At 34.0% G+C, this 24,913-nt stretch overlaps 5 protein-coding genes, 1 long non-coding RNA gene and 1 other non-coding gene across 7 annotated transcripts; 5 read left to right on the forward strand and 2 right to left on the reverse strand.

Annotated features, from left to right (window-relative positions):
- Nucleotides 1-1,693: 1,693 nt before the first annotated feature.
- Nucleotides 1,694-7,384, forward strand: LOC140958665 (uncharacterized). The gene is made up of 9 exons (XM_073416194.1): nucleotides 1,694-1,959; nucleotides 2,193-2,331; nucleotides 2,588-2,697; nucleotides 3,023-3,163; nucleotides 3,254-3,395; nucleotides 3,475-3,609; nucleotides 3,982-4,133; nucleotides 5,547-5,621; nucleotides 5,736-7,384. The coding sequence occupies exons 1-6, from the start codon at nucleotides 1,868-1,870 to the stop codon at nucleotides 3,568-3,570; spliced, it is 720 nt and encodes a 239-aa protein (XP_073272295.1). The 5' UTR covers nucleotides 1,694-1,867; the 3' UTR covers nucleotides 3,571-3,609; nucleotides 3,982-4,133; nucleotides 5,547-5,621; nucleotides 5,736-7,384.
- A 1,034-nt stretch (nucleotides 7,385-8,418) lies between these two features.
- LOC140958290 (uncharacterized) lies at nucleotides 8,419-11,062 on the forward strand. The gene is made up of 2 exons (XM_073415682.1): nucleotides 8,419-8,780; nucleotides 10,379-11,062. The coding sequence occupies exons 1-2, from the start codon at nucleotides 8,454-8,456 to the stop codon at nucleotides 10,913-10,915; spliced, it is 864 nt and encodes a 287-aa protein (XP_073271783.1). The 5' UTR covers nucleotides 8,419-8,453; the 3' UTR covers nucleotides 10,916-11,062.
- A 1,713-nt stretch (nucleotides 11,063-12,775) lies between these two features.
- Nucleotides 12,776-15,264, reverse strand: LOC140959724 (pentatricopeptide repeat-containing protein At3g29290). Its single transcript, XM_073417710.1, has 3 exons — nucleotides 15,130-15,264; nucleotides 13,203-14,958; nucleotides 12,776-13,055 (listed from the first exon to the last, which is right to left on the reverse strand). The coding sequence occupies exons 2-3, from the start codon at nucleotides 14,901-14,903 to the stop codon at nucleotides 12,894-12,896; spliced, it is 1,863 nt and encodes a 620-aa protein (XP_073273811.1). The 5' UTR covers nucleotides 14,904-14,958; nucleotides 15,130-15,264; the 3' UTR covers nucleotides 12,776-12,893.
- A 1,222-nt stretch (nucleotides 15,265-16,486) lies between these two features.
- LOC140959779 (uncharacterized) lies at nucleotides 16,487-18,955 on the forward strand. Its single transcript, XM_073417792.1, has 6 exons — nucleotides 16,487-16,637; nucleotides 16,770-16,889; nucleotides 17,563-17,636; nucleotides 17,749-17,828; nucleotides 18,201-18,352; nucleotides 18,665-18,955. Exons 1-6 carry the CDS (start codon nucleotides 16,634-16,636, stop codon nucleotides 18,742-18,744), a joined length of 510 nt encoding a protein of 169 aa, XP_073273893.1. The 5' UTR covers nucleotides 16,487-16,633; the 3' UTR covers nucleotides 18,745-18,955.
- A 288-nt stretch (nucleotides 18,956-19,243) lies between these two features.
- LOC140958771 (uncharacterized) lies at nucleotides 19,244-22,042 on the reverse strand. Its single transcript, XM_073416338.1, has 2 exons — nucleotides 21,921-22,042; nucleotides 19,244-21,156 (listed from the first exon to the last, which is right to left on the reverse strand). Exon 2 carries the CDS (start codon nucleotides 21,127-21,129, stop codon nucleotides 19,642-19,644), a length of 1,488 nt encoding a protein of 495 aa, XP_073272439.1. The 5' UTR covers nucleotides 21,130-21,156; nucleotides 21,921-22,042; the 3' UTR covers nucleotides 19,244-19,641.
- LOC140958773 (uncharacterized) lies at nucleotides 20,674-21,911 on the forward strand. The gene is made up of 3 exons (XR_012171833.1): nucleotides 20,674-20,797; nucleotides 20,928-21,039; nucleotides 21,079-21,911. It is a non-coding gene; the product is annotated as an uncharacterized lncRNA (long non-coding RNA).
- A 2,158-nt stretch (nucleotides 22,043-24,200) lies between the features above and the next one.
- TRNAQ-UUG (transfer RNA glutamine (anticodon UUG)) lies at nucleotides 24,201-24,272 on the forward strand. Its single transcript has one exon. It is a non-coding gene; the product is annotated as a tRNA-Gln (tRNA).
- Nucleotides 24,273-24,913: the final 641 nt, after the last annotated feature.

The raw sequence follows: 24,913 nt of genomic DNA on the forward strand, positions 1-24,913 counted from the left end.
CTAGTAGATATTTTTAAGAAAATTAAAATTAATAGTATAAAACTTAGCAGGATATCATATTTTTCCAAGTTTAAATTGGTTCGAAAAATCTATCAATGGATTAGATTAAATTCAGATTGATGTTCACTCTTTTCTTTGTAAATATCAGTGGCTAAATAAACTATTTTGAATATTAAATACTTTTTTGGCGCAGCGGTTTATATCTTTTCTCCTCCGGCAAGTCCGATACAATCAGCTGATGAGAATCATAGAAGGCTAGAATTCAAGTCTTGAACCAATTTCGCCCTCTCAATATTTGATTTCATATTTCTTAAACAAAATTGATTTTTTTAGAATATTTTATTTATCAAGATTTATTTCCGTAAAACATGCTTTTCGCTTTGCATGTAAAGCCTCAACAAGTATGAATTTTTTGATGTATTTTTGACAACTATGCTCTTATTTTACTTGAATTTGGACCAATACATGCATCTAAACGATTCATATTAGTATCAATTCGGTCACATATTAAATATGATTGATTCTTGGTAGGGCTATCAGTTGGGTTGTGTGTGCCCGATTTAGGTTGGCTCGAGCTTAGGTAATGTTTACCGAGTCCTTAAAAAAGTAAGTCGTGGTGTGGTCGCTTTTTTATAAAGTTGAAATCGAATTGATATGTGTGGTTTAATTGAAAAGATTTTTTTTTAAAAAAAGAATCACAGTTTTTCAATTAAAATTTAGAATAAGTATTTTACATTACGTTCTTACGGATATGTCTGTGGTGAAAAGTAATACTTTTGAAATAAAAAATAATATTTTTCATATGTCAGGTTTTATTAGAGATTTATATCACAAAATTGAATTGTGAGATTATCTTAAAAAAATTTTTGTGAAAATTTATTAACACATAATAATAATAAATGATAGTGACATTTAACAAGAGGGCAGGCCCATATTAGTTTGCTGACATTGGGCTCACAGCCCATTTTAAAACGATAGTCCATGATATTTTAGGAATCAAAAAACTTTTACCTCTCCCGCGCCAAAGAAGGAACAAACGAGAATCCCCAATTCAATTCTATCAACTACGGTTCCGAAATCCCTTTCCTCGTGGACGCTTTCGCAGATCAGGTTCAGGCAGCAATGGAAATCTAACGCTCTAAGATCGTTTCAGAAGAGGAAGAGGACCCGTTTCTGAAATTCATCGGTTACGCCAAATCGATGTTGTTTCCTTGCAGTCCAAATTCAGCTGAATAGGAATAAGAGCCGACGAATGCGCCGGGATGGAGCTGGATTGTGAAGCGAATCCTCAAAACTTGTGTCGCATATCCCACCGGTGTCAACCTCGCTGTTCTACTGACGGATGTTTATCAGGTATCCGGTCATCTACAGTTTCGTCATTTCTCCAAGACCATGTGTTTTACAAATTCAAACTCATAGAGACTCACTCTCTTTATAGTCTATACATTGGGCACGAATGCATGTACACAGGCTTGGAATGAGAAGAACATGGGTGGAGCTCCTAAAAGACAGTCTGGATGTATGGTAAAGTTGAGGAGGAAGCACAAGAGAGCGAAGCTTCCGAACACCGTTACAATTGATGCAATATACGAGAAAAAGTTCTTATCGTTGAACAGCTGTTATACTTGAAGCCTTTATTCTTCCCGGTATGGAGAGTCTTTATCTGCAGTTTCAGTTTGTTTCTAGTTTGACCAAACAAAAAATAAAAACTAAAAAACACTTCTTAATGTATCATGTCCACCTCTGTTTCTGTTTAAATCGAATTCAAAAACCTAGACTTAATTGAATATTGATGTTTAATTAGTTGGCTAATTTAATCCCATTTTGGGAGATCTTTGCTGCTGCAGTTTGATTAACTCAAAATTGAATGTTCCATTTTTTCAGGGACAAGTATCTTCATGGTCACCTTGGGGGATATTTGGAGCTCCAACACTATAGATATATATATCTTCACAGCAGGTTACATAACAATTCCTATTTTTGAAGTCATAGCTTTCGTTGAATCAGCTGTGATTTATCCGATCTCGGTTCCTTTACTCACATATGTAACCCATGAACTAGAACTTCCGTTAGTCAACAGAAATGTAGACTGATTTACAAATGAGATATTGGATGATTTTCTAGTTCTTCAACTTGAAGGAAATATTATTTACTTTTGCGGATATTCGTCCGTCCAACTCCAAAACACACAGGTTTAAAAAAATAGCTGATTCGAAAAATGGGATTCTGAAGGAAGGTCGTGAAATTCTATTAACTAGAATTCGTCTTCAGGCTGCCTTAGGTGTTACACGTCTTTTGCTAACTGAATATCTTGTTGCGCTGTTAGATGAGGTATCTCTTGCTTTCTTGTTCTTCATCTTTTCTACACTGTAACTTTGTTAATTCCTTCTGACTTTTGACTGAGTTCTGAACAATGTTCTGCACGACATGCGACAAAAGTTTTGACATTTCATGTTTTAGTCATCAAGCAATAATGAAACCTGTACCTTCTTGGCTACATGTAGTTTAAAAAATGAGGGTTCTCCTAATTCAATTTTATGATACTTGTTATGAGACTATCTTTTATCTTTTATTTCTTCTGATGCAGGATGAAGATGATGATGCCATGCTAATTGGAGCACAGTTTTGTTCTGACTCTTTTACTTCAATTTCTCTCGATGCAGTGAAAGAGGGAGCAAATTATTCATTTTATACAAGGTATTATACCATTTCTTTCACGTGTTTCTGTTGAACCAAAATGAATCAATTTTGGTTGGCTCTTCCAGTTTTGACCGTAATTGGTTCTGTCAAGTCTTTCCTCGGGTTATAAAGAGAGCCTTTGAAACTATTTTGCTGTGCCATTTTGCATTCCTTCAAGAAATGTTATAGAATATTTGAGCTCCGAATCATTATTTAAAAAAAAACTATTTAACACGATCAATATTTGTTTTTGCATTTAGTAAGAGGAGATTAAACAAGCTAAAATTTGTAATTCAGTGGTATATTCTCCATGGTATGTCACCATCTTCTTGGTTTTGAACAGAATTGAACATATAGGATCACTGGAAACTCAGGGGAAATCTGGTAGTTTGCAAAGGAAACAAATAACTCTTGTAGACAATGATGGCGTGAGATTAAAATTCTTACTTTGGCGAGAGCAGACTGCAGTTGCCAATCTACTCGTGTATAAATGTCCTTCACTTTTTTATTTTCTTTTTATCTTCAATACGTTTCTTTTGTTGAACACACATCTAATTGTATTACTGTTATGTAGTGTGGGAATCATGCTTGCCATTGACAAACCCTTTATTGCAAGTTCTATGGATAGTTCTCTTGATGCATGCAATGAAATTTGTTTGGAATATGGCAGTGCAACCCAGCAATATTTGGTGCCTCTTATTCAGCATAAAGGACAAGTAATTAATGCTTAATGAATCAGTGATTTTAATTATGATTCTTTTAGAGTGTTATGACAAATCCACTCCACCTTTTCAGGTATGTCTTCCACCGACAGAGAGCCTTTATCAAGGCTCAGGATTACCCAAATCTTACTCAGGGACCTATTGTTTCTCAAGTGACATTACCTTGTGATTCTCAAGGGTCGTCGACTTTAGAGATTATCCTTTTCAAGTAAGCTCGACTCTCTCCAAACTATCAAGTACATGATACAGCCTTTTGCTGCAAAATATAAAATAAAAGTTAAAAGCAACTATTATTCTCTTTCTAGAACATGATAATCTGATTTCAAGATCTGTGGCTTGCCTAATTATCTTGGTTAATCCATTAATAGCATGCTGAAATGGTTGACAGTTGACTTTCCATATATCTGAATTCTGAATGACTCTGTGGCATATAACTTTGTCAACATTACCATACATGCAATCCCGTAAATTCATTGTTCTTTTCTGTGTATAATGGATCAAGATTTCTTGTAATCTAAACTATCAATTATTAGGATTTCTGAACTTCTTATCCATGTTCTACGTGTTCAAAGTCTTTCAGTCATATGTTGTAGATCTAGCTGACAAGATGACTGGCATAAGCCTCTATGGCATTGTGAGAGACATAAGTAGAAATTCAGAGTCCAGGTTTTCTATGATGATTGAAGATGCTACTGGAGCAATATGGGCAAAACTAAATTTCATTAGATCTTGGTATGTTAAATTTTTTGTGATTCGCACGTGCATGATATGTGATGTTATCCTTATAATCTATAATAGTGGATCAATAAAAATTGTGAGTGACTACTAGATGTATTTAACGTTATGCTATGTGGTATATAGTGTTTAAAAGATCTGAAATATGAAGTCTTTACATATGAGTGCATCCATATTGTAGCAAAAGATATTGCAGAATCACAATATTTTTTTCTTTTAAATTGACTCAAATGCCGCTTGGTTTGAAAAACAAGATCAGTTTCCTTTAGGAGCAAAAGAATTCTCGTGCTTCTAAAAATTAGGAATACATTTTGTTGAGGATTTAGTGGTAGCTTTGTGTATGAAAAGAATTACACTTTGAGATGGATGATGAGATTTCTGGTGTTGTTGATATAAGGAAGGAAATTAGTACTTAAAACTTTCGACTGTGTACATCTACCATAAGATGTTTGATTGTACACTCATGAAGGGAAATAATATTCTCGACTTTAATTGTTATAATTCCCGATATTTTTAATTATTTCTCTAAAAATATTTTTCCTTGTTGATTTAATTGAGTAGATTATTTTATGTGATTTTGTCTTTCTTAGATAAGGAGATAATCATTTAAAAGTAGTTGAGATATGGTATTTATGGGAATGATTTAAAGAGATATGATATCATTGTTTAAATAGAGTTTATTTCTAATTAAACTCTTACTTTCCTTATGATACTAGGTTTCCTTGTGGAGATAAAAGTCTACAGCTATAAATAAGAGATCAAGGACATCATTGGCTCTCTCTCTTCTCTCGGCTTTTTCATTAAGAATAATCATACACACACTTGTGCATGCCGAGAATATAAAAGAAATAATCTGTCAAGGATCGTGCTGGTTTTTGGAGAGTGGTGATCGCGTGTTGCCTTGAATGTTGGAGATATCTGCAGACAACATCCGTGACGAGGTTAGCTGAAGATCGTTTTGTTGCTCCAAGCTTTTGGCTTCACGTTTTGCTTTCTTGTTTACGTTTTATTATTGTTGGTTATTTTAGAAAGCATTTGTTTTCTCAATTTGTTGAGGAAATTGATTTTAGTCTTAATCACTAGTGATAGGTTTTTTGCGTAAACATTGTGGTTTTCTAGTGATTAATTTTTGCCATAAGGCACCGCACAAATATTTATACTTGTGCATATTTAAACTGGTCCATCTATTTCTTTAAAGTCGATTTGTGCTATAAAAGTTTATATTCCGCTGCATGTTGTTTCAGATGTTGTAACATCTGGCACAACACTTAATTCTGATAAAACACAAATTCACGATTTTACATCCTATTCTGATATTTTTGTTACTTTTAGTATCTGTTGAACACCACAATTCCTTACAACTCACTTAAGATGCCAAAAGTAATGAATGTGCTCTATAATTGTCCTTAGGTCATTGAGGAGATTAGGAGTTGGTCATACAGTCTACATATCTGGTTTAAGCTCTTCGATGACGCGTCGGAAAGGGTAATTGTGTACTGACTGCATTTTTTTAGTCATGCAAGTACTGAAGCTGTTTAAGTGATTTTTTTTTCATTTTCTGGATTTTGTTGTTTTTCTTTTTGGTTTGCTCCATTTCAGAAGTTTCCATTATTCAAGATTTGTGCCATGATTAATTTTTTATCCGGCTTGAATTAATATGGCATGAGAATGACACTGAAGCCTCACTGCCTCAGTCATCAATACAAGTTGCTTGCTGGCTTTTCTTAATTCATCTTGTCTCCACAAAATATCGTGTCTCTCTGATTTATCTCTCCACATGAGTGGTGCACAGGTTTGTGACCTTCATTTGCATTTGGCATTAAGTAACATCGGCGTACATTGAAAAGTTCTTATTTTATTCTTCTAGGAAAACTTTGTTTCAATCACAGCAGTTTTCCAGAAAATTTTGTTTCAATCACAGCAGTTTTCCAGATAGTTTCATATGACCATATTTTTCTCAGGAAGAATAAGGCTGAAAAACAAGTTTGTGGAATAAAATTTGGTTTTGGTGGTGCTAGTTTAGGTTTCTTGGGTAATTTTGGAAGACTTAAAATATGCCGGTGATACTTTGTTTAGGTCTTATCTACTTTTTTTTATGCATAATATTGATTTGGTCTAGGGGATTTACCTTTTTATTTTTAGCAATCGTATCCAATTTCATTAACTTTCCGGCATTCTGCCACTCTGATCTTGATGTGTAAGTAGAATTCAGAGCATTTTTCTTTTCCTGATAACCATTCAGGTACGTCTGAGTATGGATAGATCAAATTGAACATTGTCACATAAACACGAGATTTATGCATGTCCCTTGTGGTCATCTTGTCGACTTGGCATCAGGTGTAGATCTTGAATGCAAATTCTGCTGCCATATTTGCAATGCTGAAGTACAACGAACCTTCCATTTAAAAATCACTCTTGCAGATGATACTGCAAATTTATTTGCTTGGTGGGTTGGTAGGACTGCCGCTGAGTTGCAGCAGATAACTCCAGATGAGTTCTATGAACTTCCTGATGTAAGATCAAATAAATGTTTACACGTTTTCACCCTTCCTCCAAAGTGAATAAGAGATACAAATGTTTACTATTAGGTGTATCAGAGGACAAGAAAACATAGTCAAAACAGCAACTTTTAACTCAGTGATATGAATTTCAAGTGCTTTATTTTAGTATCTTGGAAAGCCAAAGAATAAAGTCGACATTCAAATGATTCAATTTATACCAACCTTTATTTCGCATTTTCTTTTGAGGTTACATTATCGAAAAAGTGTTTTTCCAGTGTTTATTTTGTTATTTTGCTTTGATACAGAATCAGGTATGTGCATAGCATGTTTTGAATATGCCCTTTGACAAAACATCCCAGATGGGTGCTCTTACGAAGAAATCTTTTGTTTTTCACTATCCTTCAGGAAGAACAAATTATGTATCCATCTGCACTCGAGCAGGAAAAGTTTATTGTAACTGTCGTGAATTGTGCGAGGCAGCAAGGCTGCAATGGACCAGCTGAGCAAGACTCTGACACGGTTGATCGGGAAGTCACTTGTGCAATGAAATGTGAATGAAAGATGCTTGTTTTACGAGGTAGGCCTGATGCTAATTTTTAAATCTAGGTACGCGATGGATGAATCAGCGTAGTCGTCTAAAAGAAATGTGTAAATATTTTGAAATCGTTCAACTCCTTTACAATTTCATTTTTGTAATGAATAATGTTATTGCATCCTGTTACCTTATAAACTCAGAGTTGAAGGGCATTTGCATGTTTCTTGCTTTTGTCATTTGTGTCTAGATATGCTACCGCAACAATATTAATAAGACATATACGTGATGCAAACAGCAAGTGAGTCTGTTCTGTGGATGAACGTGACAGCCATTACATAGAGCATGAACGTGACAGCCATTTCATAGATTGGATGGATTTGAAGTATCATCTCACAAAATTTATCCACGAGACAATCTCATAACAGGTTTTATGTATCTATATATTATAAATAATATTCGGGAATGCATAAAAGAAACTGCGCTTGGGACTTAAGTTGTCGGTAGGTGGTGGTCCTGATCATTGTAGATGTGGAGGGAAGCACTTTGCCATTTGGTACAATTTTACACCAAAAAAGAAATGTCTCTATATAGTTTCCTGATATGTTGCCCATCAAATTTCAAAGGATATTTTGCACTGTTAGCACAACTTTATGTTGTTGTAGCAATTTGTATACTTAGACTTTCTAGTATTTTCAATTAGTTGAATCAAAATTATGATTTACGATTTTTGAAATATTTGAAATTCATTCCCAATTATCATATTCAATCAATAAATAAAAAATGAACGTTTTCAAACCAAGATAATTCCAGCAAAATATCTACAATCATATCAACTGGTAGGATGAGATGACGAGATAGGATAAATTAATGTAATGTATAATATAAATATTTATAACTTTAATCATTTATAACTTGAAATTGTGTCTATTTTATTTTTAGTATTTATGTGATGGATTTTGATTTTTCATAAAATTCAATAAAATTATTTTCTTGAATTCATCAAGTAAATCCTTTTGCATATAGTATTTTCACTTATTAAATTGAAAAATAGAATTCAAGAAAGTATGATAGAATTAGAAAATATATTTATGATCAATTTTTTAAAAAACAAACAGAATACTATATAGTTGATTATTGAATTATTTTTTGTTAAATGAGCAATAAATAAATAAATCTGATTAGATAATAGAAAATATATAAATTAAAATTTCCCCAAACTCCGTCGTCAACATCCAACGGGGTTTCTATTGCATCCACCGCCCCTCCCCTCCCATCCTACAAATGGGCTCAGCTTACCCTAATTCAGACCCATCATCTTCCCATTTATACAATACCGCCACCGGTTACGCTGCGTATTACACTCAAAACCCTAATTTTAATCAACACCAAACCAGCTTTTATCCCCAGCTGCAGCCACCGGGTGCTGAAACGACCTCGTATGTTTCGCAGCCACCTATGGCTGCGGCTGCCGCTGCCGCGTACGCACCGGCGCAGCATGATCCCAATGTTGCTGTTGATGCTGCCGCCACGTCTTATTATGGAGACCAAAATGTTATCTTGCAGAATTGGATAGCTGCTCTTAAGCAAATGGCGGTTCCTTATGCTTCTGTACGTGGTTTTTTGCGATGCTTGATGTATCAGTTATGTTTTCTTGGAAAAAATTAACGTTGGAACTTCTTGATATACTGGATCGAGTAATATGTTTGGTCTCTGCTGAATCTTGGTGCATGCTTAGGTTTTAAAAGCTAAAGAATGCTGAAGCCAATTTAGAATGTTGTTGATTCGCATTCTCGCGTGAAGTAATATTTTATAGGTAGGTGTGTGGGTGTTTGTCTCTGAGTACTAGTGTATTTCATATATGTTGGCTTTAAATTTAGTTAGATGTTCTTTGATGAGCGTTGAAATGTTGGGTTAACATGAGAATTTAGAGCCTGAGGTACTTTTTGTTTTCTTGAATTCAACTTAAGACGCACATTGACAATTGAGGGAATTGCCGTAATTATGAATTGCTGAAGCATTGGTCCCTGATGTCTCTGATATACCGGTCAAATATTCCAGTTGCATGGTTGAATGAATCTTGAAAAGTTCGGTTTGTTTGCAAATCTAGAAGAATTGCTCACAAGGTTGATAAAGAAAACCCCTAACTTTATTGTTAAAAAATCTCTTCTTTCAGAACTTTTGCAAGCAGCATTTATTTATGCATAGGCAACTTAAAACAGGAATAATGGGTTAAGCTAGCTCATAAAAATTCCAATAAAAAATGATCTGAATAAAATAACTAAGTCCCATAAAAACTAATAAATGGTGGAATATGAAATAAGTAATTGAAATTTGTGATATTAGACTTTGATTATGCAGATCCACTCTTAAACTTCCGATCATGATCTTTACAATGTCGGCTTTCCTTCACAAATAAATTTATCTTGAATTGCATCGATTTTAACCAAAAGATGAACACCAAAACCCTCAATTGGTCGTTTAGTAATTTGTTTGTGGATCATGGTGAGGGAGGATCACATCAAGAAGCCATGGCATTGTTTACATATATATGTTCTAATCTTTAATTTAGAAAGCAATGATACAATGCTCCAAAGATGTGAATACATTTGTTGATAGGGTAAAAGGATTTAGATAAGTGAAAAACATGTGCAGTGTACTAGATTTTTACTTGTTTGTAGATCGTGGTGAGGGAGGATCACATCAAGAAGCCATGGCATAGTTTACATATTCAGGTTCTAATTTAGAAAGCAATGATAAAATGCTCCAAAGATGTGCATACATTTGATCATAGGGTAAAAGTATTCGGAGAAGTGCAAAACATGTGCAATGTAGTAGATTTTAAATTTGTAATCATACAAGGCATTTCATGTATTGGAAAGTTGTTTTCTTTTATAATGGTTTGGAGCTTCTAATATGGCATTTAAAATGGGACTCGTTAACGACCTAAGAGGTGTAACATGGTATTTTTTTTAATTGTGGATTGTTTGGTAATTTTGCTAATAGATAGATGTAAAGGTATTGCTTAATTTAAGTGTTGGGGTTCAGAGGTAAGAGCACAGTTTGTTTTTCTGTTGATATATTTTTATATATCTAATGTCCATGTAATTTTTCATTGTGAGTAAATTTGTGTTCCGAGGTTGAAGTAAGATATCATTCTTTCTTTTTTTGTTCTATTCTACTAAATTAGTGCCTTTTTTTGTTTTTAGGGCATAACTGCAACTAATCCAGTCACTCAATCTAAAAAAAGCAATGCTTGGATAAAATACCCCAAGAAGACTAAGATTGTGCAATTTGCATGGTGTGAAGTTTGCAAGATTGATTGTAACAGTAAGGGTGTTCTTGATCAACATAAATTGGGGAAAAAACACCAGAAAAATCTTGAAAAGTTAAGGGCAGCAACTACACCCTTCCATGTCAAGCATGCTGCTTCAGCATCTTTGCTTGCTCCTACAGTCGCCCCATCAGAAAAACCAGTAATTGGACCAAAAGAGAACCCAAACAAATCAAAAGCTGCTAAGGGAGAAAATTCCCAGAAGAAAGCAGCTGAGAAAACTGAGGATTTGGAGACAAAGAAAAGAAAAGTTTTGGATGGAGGGGCAGCAGCTTATGCTGTGCGCTCATGCATCATTTGTAATGTGGTGTGCAATAGCGAGACGGTCTTCAGATATCATCTTGCTGGTCAAAAACATGCTTCCATGATTAAGAAGTACGCTTCCATGACAGGAGTTAATTTGGCAGTCTGAAAATGGGGATTTTTGTTCATTTTTTCTTTCCTATTACTTTCAGTAACTGTTATAAGTTTATCTTGCCAAACGAAAAAAAATAGAATTGTTTCATGTTTATTTTGCATTCTGCTTTCCAGGGATATTAACGCTATTCGGTTTTCATAACCAGTATATATATATATATATATAAAAGAATCTCTACAATAAAAACAAAAATAGTATCTTGGTCTGTTTTTGGATCTTCCAATTTTGCCTTTATGCGATACCAATATTATATTTTTGTTTTTTTTTAATTTCATGGAACATTTTTGTTTTTTTTTAATTACAACAATTCAAATATCATTTTAGTCTCTCGATAATTTGTCAAATTTCATTTTAGTCTCTCGATAATTATAAAAAAAACTGTACACACACGCAACGCATGTGCAAAGTAGCTAGTTTCATATTATCAGCCGATGAAATTGTATATACGTTGGATCATATTTGGTCTTATTTTTTCAAAAACATCAAAAATTTCTTATTATGCCCTGGTTTTTTTCTTACTTATCACGCTCGATCGGTCAAATATTTGAATGACTATCCCATATAATCAAATAAGTATAATTCGAAAAAGAACAATCAAGTGTATACAGCATAAAATATTAATTTTCTGCTCAAGATTTCTCTTCTTTTATTTAGAGTGAGTTAAAATCTTGTTGGGTTTTAGTTTTAATTGGTTTACGAATAAAGAGCTTTTTTTTTTTCAATCTCAGAAATATTTTGTGCAGATATCAGATTCTCCTGTCACTGGTCTCTTTTTATTTTGGCTTCAGTTTCGTTGTATATTTGTAAAGTGTTTTGCTTTGTCAATTTGTTCTTGGATTGGTCCAAGCTTTTAAGTTCTTATTCCTTGCTAATGGGCATCAAATAAAATGTTTTGTTCTTAAATGCGCTTAATATTGATGATTGAATTGATCATTACATGTGACTTCCACTATTAGTGATGAATCAAACTTCAAACCAAAATTTTAGACTTGACTGATTCTGAGGGTAAATCATGTCCCATATATGCACAGGGGAGAGTAGGAGTTAGATAGCTTTGTGGAAGAGACAATTGAAGATAATTGATGTTTTATTCTATATAGTTTCTGGAAAAGTTTTAAAGATGTCTTCTAGAGTAAAAGATCAGCTTGCAATCAAGTTTAGGTCGAACGATGGATCGGATATTGGCCCGAAAAACTTTCCTTCGGTCACAAGTGTGGCCGCCTTGAAGGAGAATATCGTAGCTCAATGGCCTAAAGATTACACAACTCTTGCTACCGACTACCAAATATGATCTTTTTTGCAATTGCATCTGACCTTGAAGTTAACAATAAATGTGATGCACTTCTGATGTTGGCTTTTGTACCACAGTAGCTGTATATAATCTTGTTTTACGTTCCTAATTCTTATATGGTACATTTTAACAGAGAAAGAAACCACGTACAGTAAAAGACATCAAGTTAATCACGGAGGAAGAATACTAGAGAACAGCAGGACTGTTGCGGAGTATGGCAGTCCATTGTGTGATATTCCATGCGGAGTCATCACCATGCATGTTGTCGTTCAACCTACGCCAAATGAAAAAGGTCAGAGTTTTACCTTGGTTCAGTTGCCCTTTTCCTTTCCATTTTTTTCTTTTTAGTAGTGTGATGATTCCATGTAACGTAGGGAGCAGGACAGAAACTGCCGAGTGATTCCGAGCAGAATAAATGCGTCTGTATAATATTATGAGATAACCAGATGAACGGTTCCTAGAAATTAGAATAATCCCCTCAATTCATTTTCTTTTTCCGGTTTAAGATTGAAATGAAAACAATTTCATACTTCAGAATCTGATTTATAACTTCAATATATATATACAGTGATAATGATTCTTGATATTGTTTTCTGTGTGTGGCAAAGTTTTGGCATCTCATATGAACTTACATATCTCAAGAGTAAATGAAAAATAACGGAACTAAGCTCTCCTTGCTGGTCAATCTTTAGGTAAATTTTGCAGCATTAAAGCCCGTGTCTTCCCATCTGGCTTGAGGCCAATCTCACGCATTTGCATGTATAGTTTTCTAGCCATATCACCCTGCTTCCTCAAACACATACCCTGAATAGCAGCATTATAGAGAGATCCATCTGGTCTAGACTGCAGCACGACAAAAAATAAGAGTTAAAAACTAAATCTCCGTGAACATGAGAATCCAGCACTCCTCGTACATATACATCCGACAGATAAAAATGAAATTTTTAAATAGAGGATCTTAGAAACATAAGGGACTGGTTGAAAGCATACATTTAGAATTTCTTCTACTTTACTCCAAAACGAACCCCAGATAAAACATCTTATTAGTGACAGCAAGGTCAATGTGTTGGGAGATATTGTTCGTTGGACCATATGTCCGTATACTTGTAATGCAATCTCTGGCTGTCTTGCTCTCTCACAAGCTGCAATGACAAGGTTGTATGACATAACAGAAACAGGAAGCCCATAAGTTTCCATCTGCCAGAGTAGCTGCAGTGCTCTGTCCCATAGCCCAAGCCTCTGGCAGCACATCAATCCGGTGTTGTAAATGTGCAAATTTAGAACAGATTTATGCTCTTTTTGGATGCTTTCAAACAAGCGAAGAGCATCAGCATGTTGATTTGAGCTGTACAAAGCACCAAGAAGTGCGGTCCATGAGTATGAATCAGGAACATAGCCTAACGATTTCATTAAACCATAGACCTTAAATGCTCCTTCAACCTTCCCAACTTTCCCAAGAGAGTTTATCAGAGCATTACACGATGTTAAACTTGGTTTCTGTCCATTGTTTATCATACTACGAAAGACACTCAGGCCCATTTCCCACTGCTCTTCTCTCACGCACGCTCCAATAATAGCTTCCAATGAATCTTTACATGGACTCAACCCATTTTGAACCATCTCTTTATATGCATCAAGAGCGAGCTCATTTTGACCAGAGCGAACAAATATGCAAATCAGCAGGCGATAAGTAACAACTGTCCCTACATGGCAATTTTTCTGCAATGTTCTCCACATTCTTTCAGCCTGAACCCAGTCGTTAACTTTTCCAAAAGCAGCTATCATTGTGTTATAGACAACCACATCCAAATATTTCTTGGTGCCATCCTCCCGTTCTGCTTCCTCAAACATAATTATAGCCGCATCACAGCTCCTGTAACTGGCAATTGCTTTTAAAATCAAACTATAACTATGCCCACTGACAATCTCCTTTGTTTTCATAAATTCAAAGATTTTTAAGGCATCATGAATTCTACCATTCCTCAAGAGACAAGAGAGAAGTGAATTACAGGCATGTAAATTAGGCAAGAGACCACAAAACTCCATTGATCTGTACAATGCTAACACACTTCTAGCTTTATTTGATCTGCTGAGTTTAATTATCCTTTCTGATAATATTTCTTCATTTCTTTCCTCCAAATAATGAATCTTATCGCGACCTGCATCTCTTGTTTTTCCAGGAACCATTGAAATGTCATCGATTTGGGGTTGATCTGCCAATTCTTTATCATCCAAACTAACCTGAGTTGGCAGCATATGATGAGCAGAAACTTCAGCAAAATCTCCATTTTGAGGCAGAATCACTACTTTATCCTCTTCACAAACGGGCTCAAACTCAAGACTCGTAGCAACCTTACATGGGCTAAAGCAAGAACTATCAATTTCTACAGACTTGGATAACAAACCCACATCTGGCATCCTCCATTTTGCACTTCTAAACCATTTTCCCGAACCATCGGCCAAAGTAACCGCACTAACGCCAAAACATCGGCTGCTGCTGGTCCCTATTTTCAAATCCAAATTGAAAAACGAACGCCACTTAATAAACTGATGATGAACTCCAAAATCACGCCTTCTTAAACAGCGATAGAAGTGATTTTTCTGGTTGGTCTTATATAAAGAAACACTATTTTCTGGTGAACTCTTGGGTATCTCCATCATCATCAGCATCATATTAAACCCAGAAAGCATAAAAAACTGTATATTTACTGCCTCCTCCAAAACTATAAAAGTCGCTAAACGGCGCCTTAAACATACCGAAATGGGTTTAGGTTAATTCAGTAAAGAAATTTCAGAGAAAGGCCCAATCTTCCTTGTTGAAACAAGAAAGAGTTGGTTCTTAACTCCAAAACATTCAATATTTTAAGATTCCGCCATGGTCAAAAAGTTCAAAAACTGAACAAAATCGAATCCTTACCTCGATAGAATGGATGAAATTCCACGAGCAATTAAATTTGGGCAAAACACATTACGGATTCACGGGATGGGGATTAAGTTTGATGAAACAAACTGGTGAAGCTCACCGCGCACAGTTCTAAATAAATCTAGTAAAATACTCTTAAATTTTTTTATTTGAAAAACTAAAAAAAAAAAAAAACAAAGTTTATTTTCAATTAGGCATAGTATTAATTGCTATTTTCTTTATAATTATTACTTCATTTTTTTATCTTCATTATTATTAATATTATTATCCATATAACATATGATTTTCATTTATTATTCTATAAATTTATTTCTTATTATTAATAATATTTATTCTTCTTCTTATTATTAATTTTTTATTATCATTTACTATTATTTTATTCTTATTACTTGTTTCATAATGTTATTAGTTTTGATAGTTAAAAGTAATAAAAGGAATAAGTTAATAAAAATTAGAATAATTTTATTGATCTTATTTTTCTTATTAGTATTAATTTATTCTTTGTTTATTCATCTTATTATTAATAATATATTTTTCTTACACGTTTATCTTCTTCTAATTGAACCTTTCTTTTTTTAATCATTGAATGAAAATTTGGTAACAATTCAACATTTATTCTTTCCCATCCATTTTTTTACAAATTTAATTTCACTGTACTAATAATCTTTATTCCGTGAATTTGATAATGTTTCTGGATAATTGATGATCAGAGCATTAGTGTTGATGATCAAATCTCATGTGAAATAGTAAATAATCTTTAAAAGTAAATTTCGTTATTATGAACGAGTAAAAATACGAAGGTTTATAACATGTTTTATCCCGTCCGTGGGATCAATGACCAAGATTTTGGCTAATTTCATGTGAGATCCGTATTTTGGTTAAGTGGATGAATCTTGATTGAATGTGTGGTCGTTACTAATATATTCATCACATGTATTATGTCCTGAGTGGAACAAAACCACGACAATCACTAGAATATTTTGAAAATTTCATGTTTCTTGAAATACGTTGGAGTTTTAAAATATCATCAATTTATTATATATGTAAGGAATTTCAATAAAATATGATTTCAGGATGAAAATTAATTGGAAAATTTTTTTAGATAAAAAAATAATCCATAAATTTTGTATATAAAAATATTTTCAATGTGTGTTTAAGAAAAAAAAAGATGAAAATTAATCGGATAGTTTTTGTAGAGAAAAAATAATAATCAATAGAATATTTTTATCAGAAAATTTTTTTCAGTGTGCATTAACGATTGAAGAAAAAATTTCTTCTTCCATTTATCTCAATATTAGCTTTATTTAAAAAATTTGTGGAAAATTTATAGTAAAGAATTGATTAAAGATCGAATATTTATAACTTGCATATCTAAGATTAAACCCTCTTGTATTTATCAATTCCACGCCATTGAAACGAAAAACCCACACCCTGTTGGTACTCGCTATTAATCTATTTACGCCTGCAACAATCCGGAAAAGATCGCAAAAAACCTCGAATGGGTAAGTTTTTGTTCTGGGAAATGTCTACGTTTCTTGAATGCGTATGAAATAAGTTTCCTTGTTGTGTTCCCATGTCAAATCGATTCAGTTTTTGTGTTGTACTGCTTCAATCTTGATGCTTTGTTGTTACAGACGAAAATGGAGAAAATGTAATGGAAGGTGTGGCTTCAATGGCTCTTTTGCCTAATGGGTCTATTTCAGGCCATTTTATCCAGCTTCCCGAATCCATCTGCTATGGATTACATGGCACAGGTACTGTCTTATTCTTAAGCATTATTCAAAGGTGAAACATTTAGTCATGGCTCTATGTTTGTTCTGGTTTAGATGTCGAATGCGTTGCCTTGATTATCTTGGTTTTTCTGTCCGGTTGTTGAAAGTTAACAAGGTTCTTAGTTGATGAATTTTATGGAGGGTAGAGCTTGCTATACTCTGACTTCAGTTCTTTTTATTCTAGAATCGTGCTTCGCTCGTCAGTTTGGTTTGTCTGCCCTTTCGTGTAGTTAAATGCTGGGTTTGAATAAACTCATGTTGTAGATGTTGAAGCCTTGAAGCCGGAGGGGTGATGGTGGAAATAAATTCTCTTATTGGATGTTTTGTAACAGCATTATAGTTATAACTATGCCAGTTCATTTTCCTCTAAAAAGTTTCTATTTACTTGTTTTTGCATCTCGAGGATCCTGTGGGAAAGGGAGTTTTGGTGGTGTATATCAATAGCATCAGCTTTTAGATGTGCTGCTTTCTTTGGAAAACCTATCTTAGATAAACATGGAAATTTCCCTGTGATGTAGACAGTGCATTTTCACTAGTGTATACTTATGGTTTCTCGTTCTCAGCTGTGTATCATATTCTTCATATAAGCTAGTTTGCTTTTACAATGAGTTTATGTCATTGTATATCTGACCATCTATGTTTCCATGGTAAAAAGAGATTGAATGTGAAAGAGAGTGCAGCCGGGGAGAGGATTACCGTCTGATCAAGCTCACTATAACAGATTACAATGTAATCATCATTCTTCTCATGTGAAATTGTTTTCTTTTTCCTTCAAATTTTTTTGGCAACACTAACTAGACTCATGTATACTGTTTATTCAATAATTTTTTCTACAATAAAGAACAGGAGTGAAAGGGATATAGTGGTGGAGTGCAGAGGACACGATGCAGCCAAGATTTGTAACGTTGACCATGCTCATGGGTAAGCCATCAAATAGTTTTGCTGCCTTTCTGGTGAAACTCCCAAGTGTTTTCAGAAAAGATGTACTTCCATTGTAATTAAAATCGTATTCATGCATTACGCTTCCACCAGATGTGGTTTAGTACCATCCTCCAGCTATCCGTTATCCTTTTACGATAGTTGAGGAAGATGTGAGAAGTTTCATATTTATGTGATATATAATTGAAAGTTCTGTTTTGGCACGATCGACTCGTGAGTCATGGTTCCAATAACTGCATAGAGAATAGAGATTGGACTCACCCATTAATTTGGTAAGGCAATACTCGCCCGTGAATTTGGCGAGGTTCCCGTGCCTTATGTTGACTGATTCTCAGGCATTTCAATTTGTAATAGGTGGCAGGAGGATGTTATGGGAATGCTTGAAGAGAAGCGTGTGAAATGCAAGGTTTCCATTTCTTTTGAATGTGAAACATTGAAAGCTGATGAAGCAGCCGAGGACCACATCAAGAAGTTCATTCCTAAGTTAGCTGGAATGGATGCTGTAGGTAATTTCAAGTTCTTCTATTTCTTGAGCTCATTTTATTCAAGGCTGTTTATTTTTGGACAACAAATACTAATTTGGAAAGAAGGGTGAGGTAGCAACTGCTTGTTTTATCATCTTTTGGATGTTTAATAGCAATTCCTGGAAAAGTCTCACGGTATTAAATATCATATCTCAGAGCTTCCTCGGTGGGTTGAGTTTATCCAAAGTTCTGCATTTTGTGTTGGGATTTTGTGAATACATCTTTTTTCTACTTCACATGCATGGATCGTTTGGTCGATTTACCACAGATTTTAACATCGCTTAGAATGTGCAGTAAACATAGGCAAAATGAGAATTGTGGGATTGGACTTTGAAGCAGAAACGCAGCACGAGCATATTGAGAAGAACATATGAATTTGTTATGTTCACAACAATACCACCTCGAGGAGTGTCTTTGTAGTTGGATTAAAACTTATAGAGAGTGCGTGTAATTAAAGTTCCATTGTAATTTACTATTTTACTTCTCTTTGGTTGTTGAGAATAAATGACACCCTGTTTTTTTGTAATTTGTGGTGGAAATTCTACAGATGGTGGGAAAACAAAAAGCTGTTCGTAGTGGTCTAATGTAGTGGTTTTGATACAAACTGAGCCAACATATTAAAATATGAAGAATCATTAAAGTTTTTCTGTAATTTGCTTTCTTGAGAGGTCTTGGTTAAATCTCTCATGTGTTAGCATTTTTTCCTAATATAAACATAATCACGTAGGGACATGTCAAACCTCTTGTCGCGGCACTTGCGGTGTTTCTTGGAAAAAAAAAATATGGAGAGTAAATACGGTTTAAGCAAAAGAAATTAAAAGATTTCAAATAGTAAAAGATCCCTCTACCAAATTGCAGCATCCTCATGATTTATAACATCAGAAAGAAATAGCAACCAATAAGCCACTGTAACTACATTTACGACAAATTTCGTACCAAAAATCGTTTAGAAACTCACTTGAAACATGTGTTTGTATCGGTATCTGAACAACGGATTAAATATTTCAAATGTGTAATTTTGCAACTCAAGGATGACAACTCAACATGTCCAAACCTTGTCTTCCTCCCCTAGCAGTCTTAAGTAATTTGAGAAAGAAAGATCAAGCATACCCTGTAAACTTGAAGGCACAAGCACACAAGGAGGCGGTATACCAAGCTTTCCAAAACTATACTCCATTTAACAATCCTACTTCATGTACTTGCAAAGGTTACTCTTATATTCACAAGTCTATACTATTCTCCTAAATTTACTTGAAACTGTATATGAGAAGTTACTCGTCGGTCGACTTTACTGTGTGCGAAGATGGTTTACCATCTTGGAGAGAGATCACAGTTTCGAAAGCTCCCACCAAGGCTTTGACCTTACTTTTCCTGCTCTCAACAAATTTACTGGCTGTTTCTTCAATAACATTATTGAATAAACCTTGAGCGTCTTTCCTCCCCTGCTCATCCCGGTGCTTTAAAACAACCTTTACAGAGGAAATTCCCACATTTGTTGTGTTAATTCTTGCCCGCCTAAATTTGAGTCTTCGAGGAGTGTCGTTATCAGATTGAATGTCCACCACCTTTACACTCTTGAACTTTAATTTCACAGGCGAGCGATACTTATCATCAGAAACAATCATCATACTCTTTCTCGGAGTCTTGACGGCATTCTGTATCAGAGAAGGTGCCTTGCCGGTCGTGACAAGTTTATTCTTGTCAAGGACAAACTTACGAGTCGCCCTATCAACATCTTTTGTATGAGTGGACAAAGGTGGTGCCTTTGCATTTGATCTCGTCTTGACGGCATGCAAGGTTTTCCCAGAAACCTTTTCGTTTATCGATGTCTTGGCGTTTGTCCTGTTTATATTATTTTGATGATTTGGAAGAGGCACCAAGTTTGTAGCTTTTCTTGACTGAGTGGACATTGTCTTGCTCAGAGAAATCTTGGAGAGCGAATTAGAACTGAGAGGTGCCGTTGCTTTCTGTGCAGATGTTTTGATTCTTGTTGCCCTCTTTACTGGCGTGACATCACTGTTTCTCCTCAATGTTCCATAAATACCATCCGAAGAATCGGAAGCAGATTTCATTTTATCCTTGACTGATTTCAAATGCACGGTAGAATGTTTCTTTGTTAAACAACCTGTTTTTTTCTCAGTGAACATTTCACCATCATTCAAACGACCATGTTCTATTGGAATTTTGAAATTTCTACTTGGCGACGAATTTTCCCTCTTGATAACTTCAGGGGGATCTGGTGAAGGGGTTTTCCCACAGGGTGAAAACTTGTGCTTTGTCAAAGGAATCTTGTTGCCAGATGATGCCTTTTTCCTGGAGGAAACAGGATAACGATCCAAGGATGGCTTAAGTTTCAGTGAAACGAATTTAATATCAGGAGAAGGCTGCAATCCAGGGGAGTTCTTTTTGCTAACACCATTTTGCTCAGTAGGTGAAATTTTTGCAATTCGGTTTCGAGTCTTTTCTTCATATTCATGCTTTCTTCCATATTTACATAATTCATGGCAAGAACCAGTGGAAGCTCTGGGATAATGGGGAATCTTTTTCCTATTCGCAGACTCCAATTTTTCAGTAGAATTACTTCTAGAATCACCCCCCTTATGGTATATCCCTGTGGAAGCTCTCTCAATGGGGAAATCAGTAGAGTCTCCATTATTCAGCGAATTCGAGTACTCCGCAGAGTTTTTTCCTGCATTCAGGGAATCCAGTTCATTTTTTTCAGGTGTTGGTAGCAGAGAATCGGTACTTTCTTCAACCATGACAGAAAATTGGATACCTCAAAAGTCCTGGAAAAAAAAAAGATAAATACTATGATCAATCTTGATGTCATTGGATAGACTGAGAGTGCGATTTGATTTTGAAGCATATTATACATTTATGCAAATTTCATCTTCCCTATAAAAATTCTTGAGATTATGGCTAATCCATGTGACTTGATGCGTTTTATATGATCGAAACTTGATGAAACTCGAAATCTATTTCAGTCGAGAGCAACCATTTCTGCTCACCCCAAAGGGAGCACCAACAAAATCATGCCTGACTGAAGTGATTATGAATACTTTCCTACCCAAAATAATGATGAGAAATTAATTTCAATTACGAAATAAATAGCATTTCATAACAAGACTTGGCAAGTGATCTTCTGCGAGAAATCCAGAAACCTTCACCAATACCATAACACAAACTTCAGACCTCTTTCTTAAAATCTAATCAACAGATTGATCAAATGCATTGAAAGGCAAAAGGAAACCCACACTCACGAGAAACCAATCTCCAAATCCATGAAAAAGCTTGCATAAAGAGATTACCAATCACCCACAAGATCGTAATCTTTGGGAAACCAAAAAAAGAAAAACCAATTCAGAACAAGGAAAAAGCACACCACCCACAACAAAAAAACACAAAATAAAAAACAAGTTGTTCCTGAAACCAGAAAATCTTCGTTTTTATGCCCCTTTTCCTTTGAGAACAAACAGATTATCTATCTTCGTTTTTATCAGGAAACAGGATGAATTCAAGAAAGCAAAGGAGTCAGAGAAAGAACCCCCACCTCTCTCTAGCTGTCTATTTTTCCGGTTCACAGAGATCGTATATGCATAAATAACGCAGAAGATCATTCACAGAGCCCCACTTTTCTTTTACGAAGTTTCTTTAACATTTTTTTGCCATTCATTCATATCGCGTTGTTATATGTATGCTCTGTGTGTGTGTATATAATCAGGGAGGAAAAAGAGAGAAATAAGGTGACAGAAAGATCATGCAAATTGTTAAAATCATAAATTTAATTTTATTCTAATTTTTTTTTATTTTGTTTCGATTTATATTATATACAATCCATTTAATGTGTAGATTTTATTCATGAAATGTCTATAATACAAAATGGTAGGTCTTTTGTGAGGTCTCACGTATTTATATTTTTAGACGGATTAACTCGATCCATACATATAATGAAAAATAATTTTTATGAGTCAAGTCGGATAAGATATCTTTACCACAAAAGTGATTTGAATAACGATCTCGTAAGAATTTTTGTGATTGTCAGAAATGTTTTTTTTTATATATACTTTTTTCTTGTGTTATTACATATTTTTTTCGCAATATTAATTACATTGTCTGTTTGATATTTTAAAAATTAAGTTCATTAGCGTATCATTACATTTTTACCACCATAATATTTTTGACGTGGCTAACGTTTTAGTTTCATGATTAGAATTTATTTGCTTTTTGGAAGATTTTTTTATTAAATTGGTACAAATGTGAAATAATAAATTAAATATTTTGTTTAGCTCGTCAAAATACTATATTATTTAGAATATAGAGTGTGTTCGGAATCTTCGGATAGGGAAATTATCCGATTAAAAGTTTTTTTTTTAAAAAAAAGTGATATTTGGATGCAGAAATCGTTAGTAGGGGAAAATAACTTTTTCAGAAAAAAAAATTGAATTTCTTCAAATTTCTTTATAAATAATTTTTAAAAATCAATTTTGTCATTGTATCTAGGGCTGAGAAAATATACCGAAATATCGAAATACCGAAATATCGTACCGAAAAAATACCGAAATTACCGAAAAAATCAATATACCGAAAATTTCGGTACGGTATGATATCGTACCGAAATTTTCGGTATCGGTATCGGTAAGTAAATATTTTTTTTTCGGTATTTCGGTATATATATATTTTTAAAAAATTTAAGTTCGGTATACCGAAAAATTGTCGGTATAAATACCGATATTTTTTCGGTGTCGGTACGGTATCCGATATGAACTTTTTCATATCGAAAATTCGGTATACCGAACATTCGGTATACCGAATTTCCGGTATCGGTATCGGTATGGATTTTTCCATACCGATATTTACGGTACGGTATACGGTAGCGTAGTTCGGTACGGTATACCGTACCGTACCCACCCCTAATTGTATCCAAACATTATAACAACATTTTAATTTTTTTTAAAAAAAATAGATTTTAGAAGCCAAGAATAATAAAAAAAAATAGATTTTAGAAGCCAAGAATAATAAGTAGTTTTTAAGATATGATAATTGTAATCAAACTTATAATTAATTTCAAAAAAGTATACTCGAGACATACGCAAGGGTGCGGATTTTGTGATACAATTGGGTCAAAATATCATAAATAGGATATAGTTTGAGGGTGCAGAAATTGCTTAATCTTTATGTTTAAAGTAGGTAATCCATCGGGGTCTATGAACATTAAGAGTAGATATCACGTGAGATATTCTCACGGATTTCTATTAATAAGAAGAATCAATCTAATGCATATATATAGTAAAAATTAATATTTTTGATATAAAAAATAATATTTTTTATGTGTCGAATAGAAAATATATCTTACCGTTTGGACCATTACAATCTTATTACAAATCCCAGCAAAATTGAACACATTTCAGGGTAAAATATTAATTAATCAACAGATCAAACGTATAAACTGGGAAAAGGTCTGCCGCTATGACCATTGATATATCCAAGAATTTCCTGTGAACAACCAAGAAACAATTCTACCTCATTCAAGTAATTGATCATTGCCCATTCATGTACTTGATATGTATGCTACAATATTTATATGTTGTAAAGGAAACTAAAAGTTGGAAATTTCTAAGGTATACTGTATATATACATAAAAATTCGTTAGAAAATAACGAGTAATGCTAAAATTATGATCAATATATCATATAATCATATTTATAATAATTATATCGTGAGATTTTGTATTTTATCCGTTTAATATTCGGTAAAGTGATTAATTATTAGTGATTCTTAACAATATATTTTTATGTATATATATAAATGTCTTGACATACAACCAAACCAAGGTTCTATGGTGTAGTGGTTAGCACTCTGGACTTTGAATCCAGCGACCTGGGTTCGACTCCCGGTAGGACCTTTTTTTTTGACCATTTTCTTCTGCATCTCTTTAAGCCCGTGGGCTTATTAATCTCTCCAAAAGCCCAAAATTTCCAGTACCACTCGACCCATTTCCACTCGGGCCATTGTTTATGATTTCTATATTTGGTTATACAACATTTAAAAATTAAAGATGAAATTTGATGTGAATTGATTTAACTATTGCGTTTGAGTTATGGAAAAAATTGAAATTTTTTATATTAATTTTGTATAACTTACTTTTAAATTCTACTTATCAAATTTTATAAATATAAAATAATATTATTTTTAAATAAAATTTCAAATTTTTCTAAACACCGGAACAGGTTTCTAAATCATTTCGATTGATCCCAAATCCATCGCTAATTCACAATTTTTATTCAGCCAAATATAGTTGGATCAGGTTAGAATTAATTGATTTTGTTTATAAGAACCACCACATGTTAGATAATCACCTAATTAGTGATAAATATTAAAGACGTTAAATTTAATTAATTATATTATATTCTAGAAATGTGTGGTTTTGGCAAAGTTGTAGCCACTTGTAACTACTAGTAATAATGTAGTTTGGCAAACTTTCCGGAAGGAATAATTTGGTAACAATTTTGGCCTTGTTTGATTTGTTTGATTCTAGAAGAATGC

This window comes from Primulina huaijiensis, chromosome 15 (assembly GCF_012295235.1).
Source record: "Primulina huaijiensis isolate GDHJ02 chromosome 15, ASM1229523v2, whole genome shotgun sequence".
Classification (NCBI taxonomy): Eukaryota; Viridiplantae; Streptophyta; class Magnoliopsida; order Lamiales; family Gesneriaceae; genus Primulina; species Primulina huaijiensis.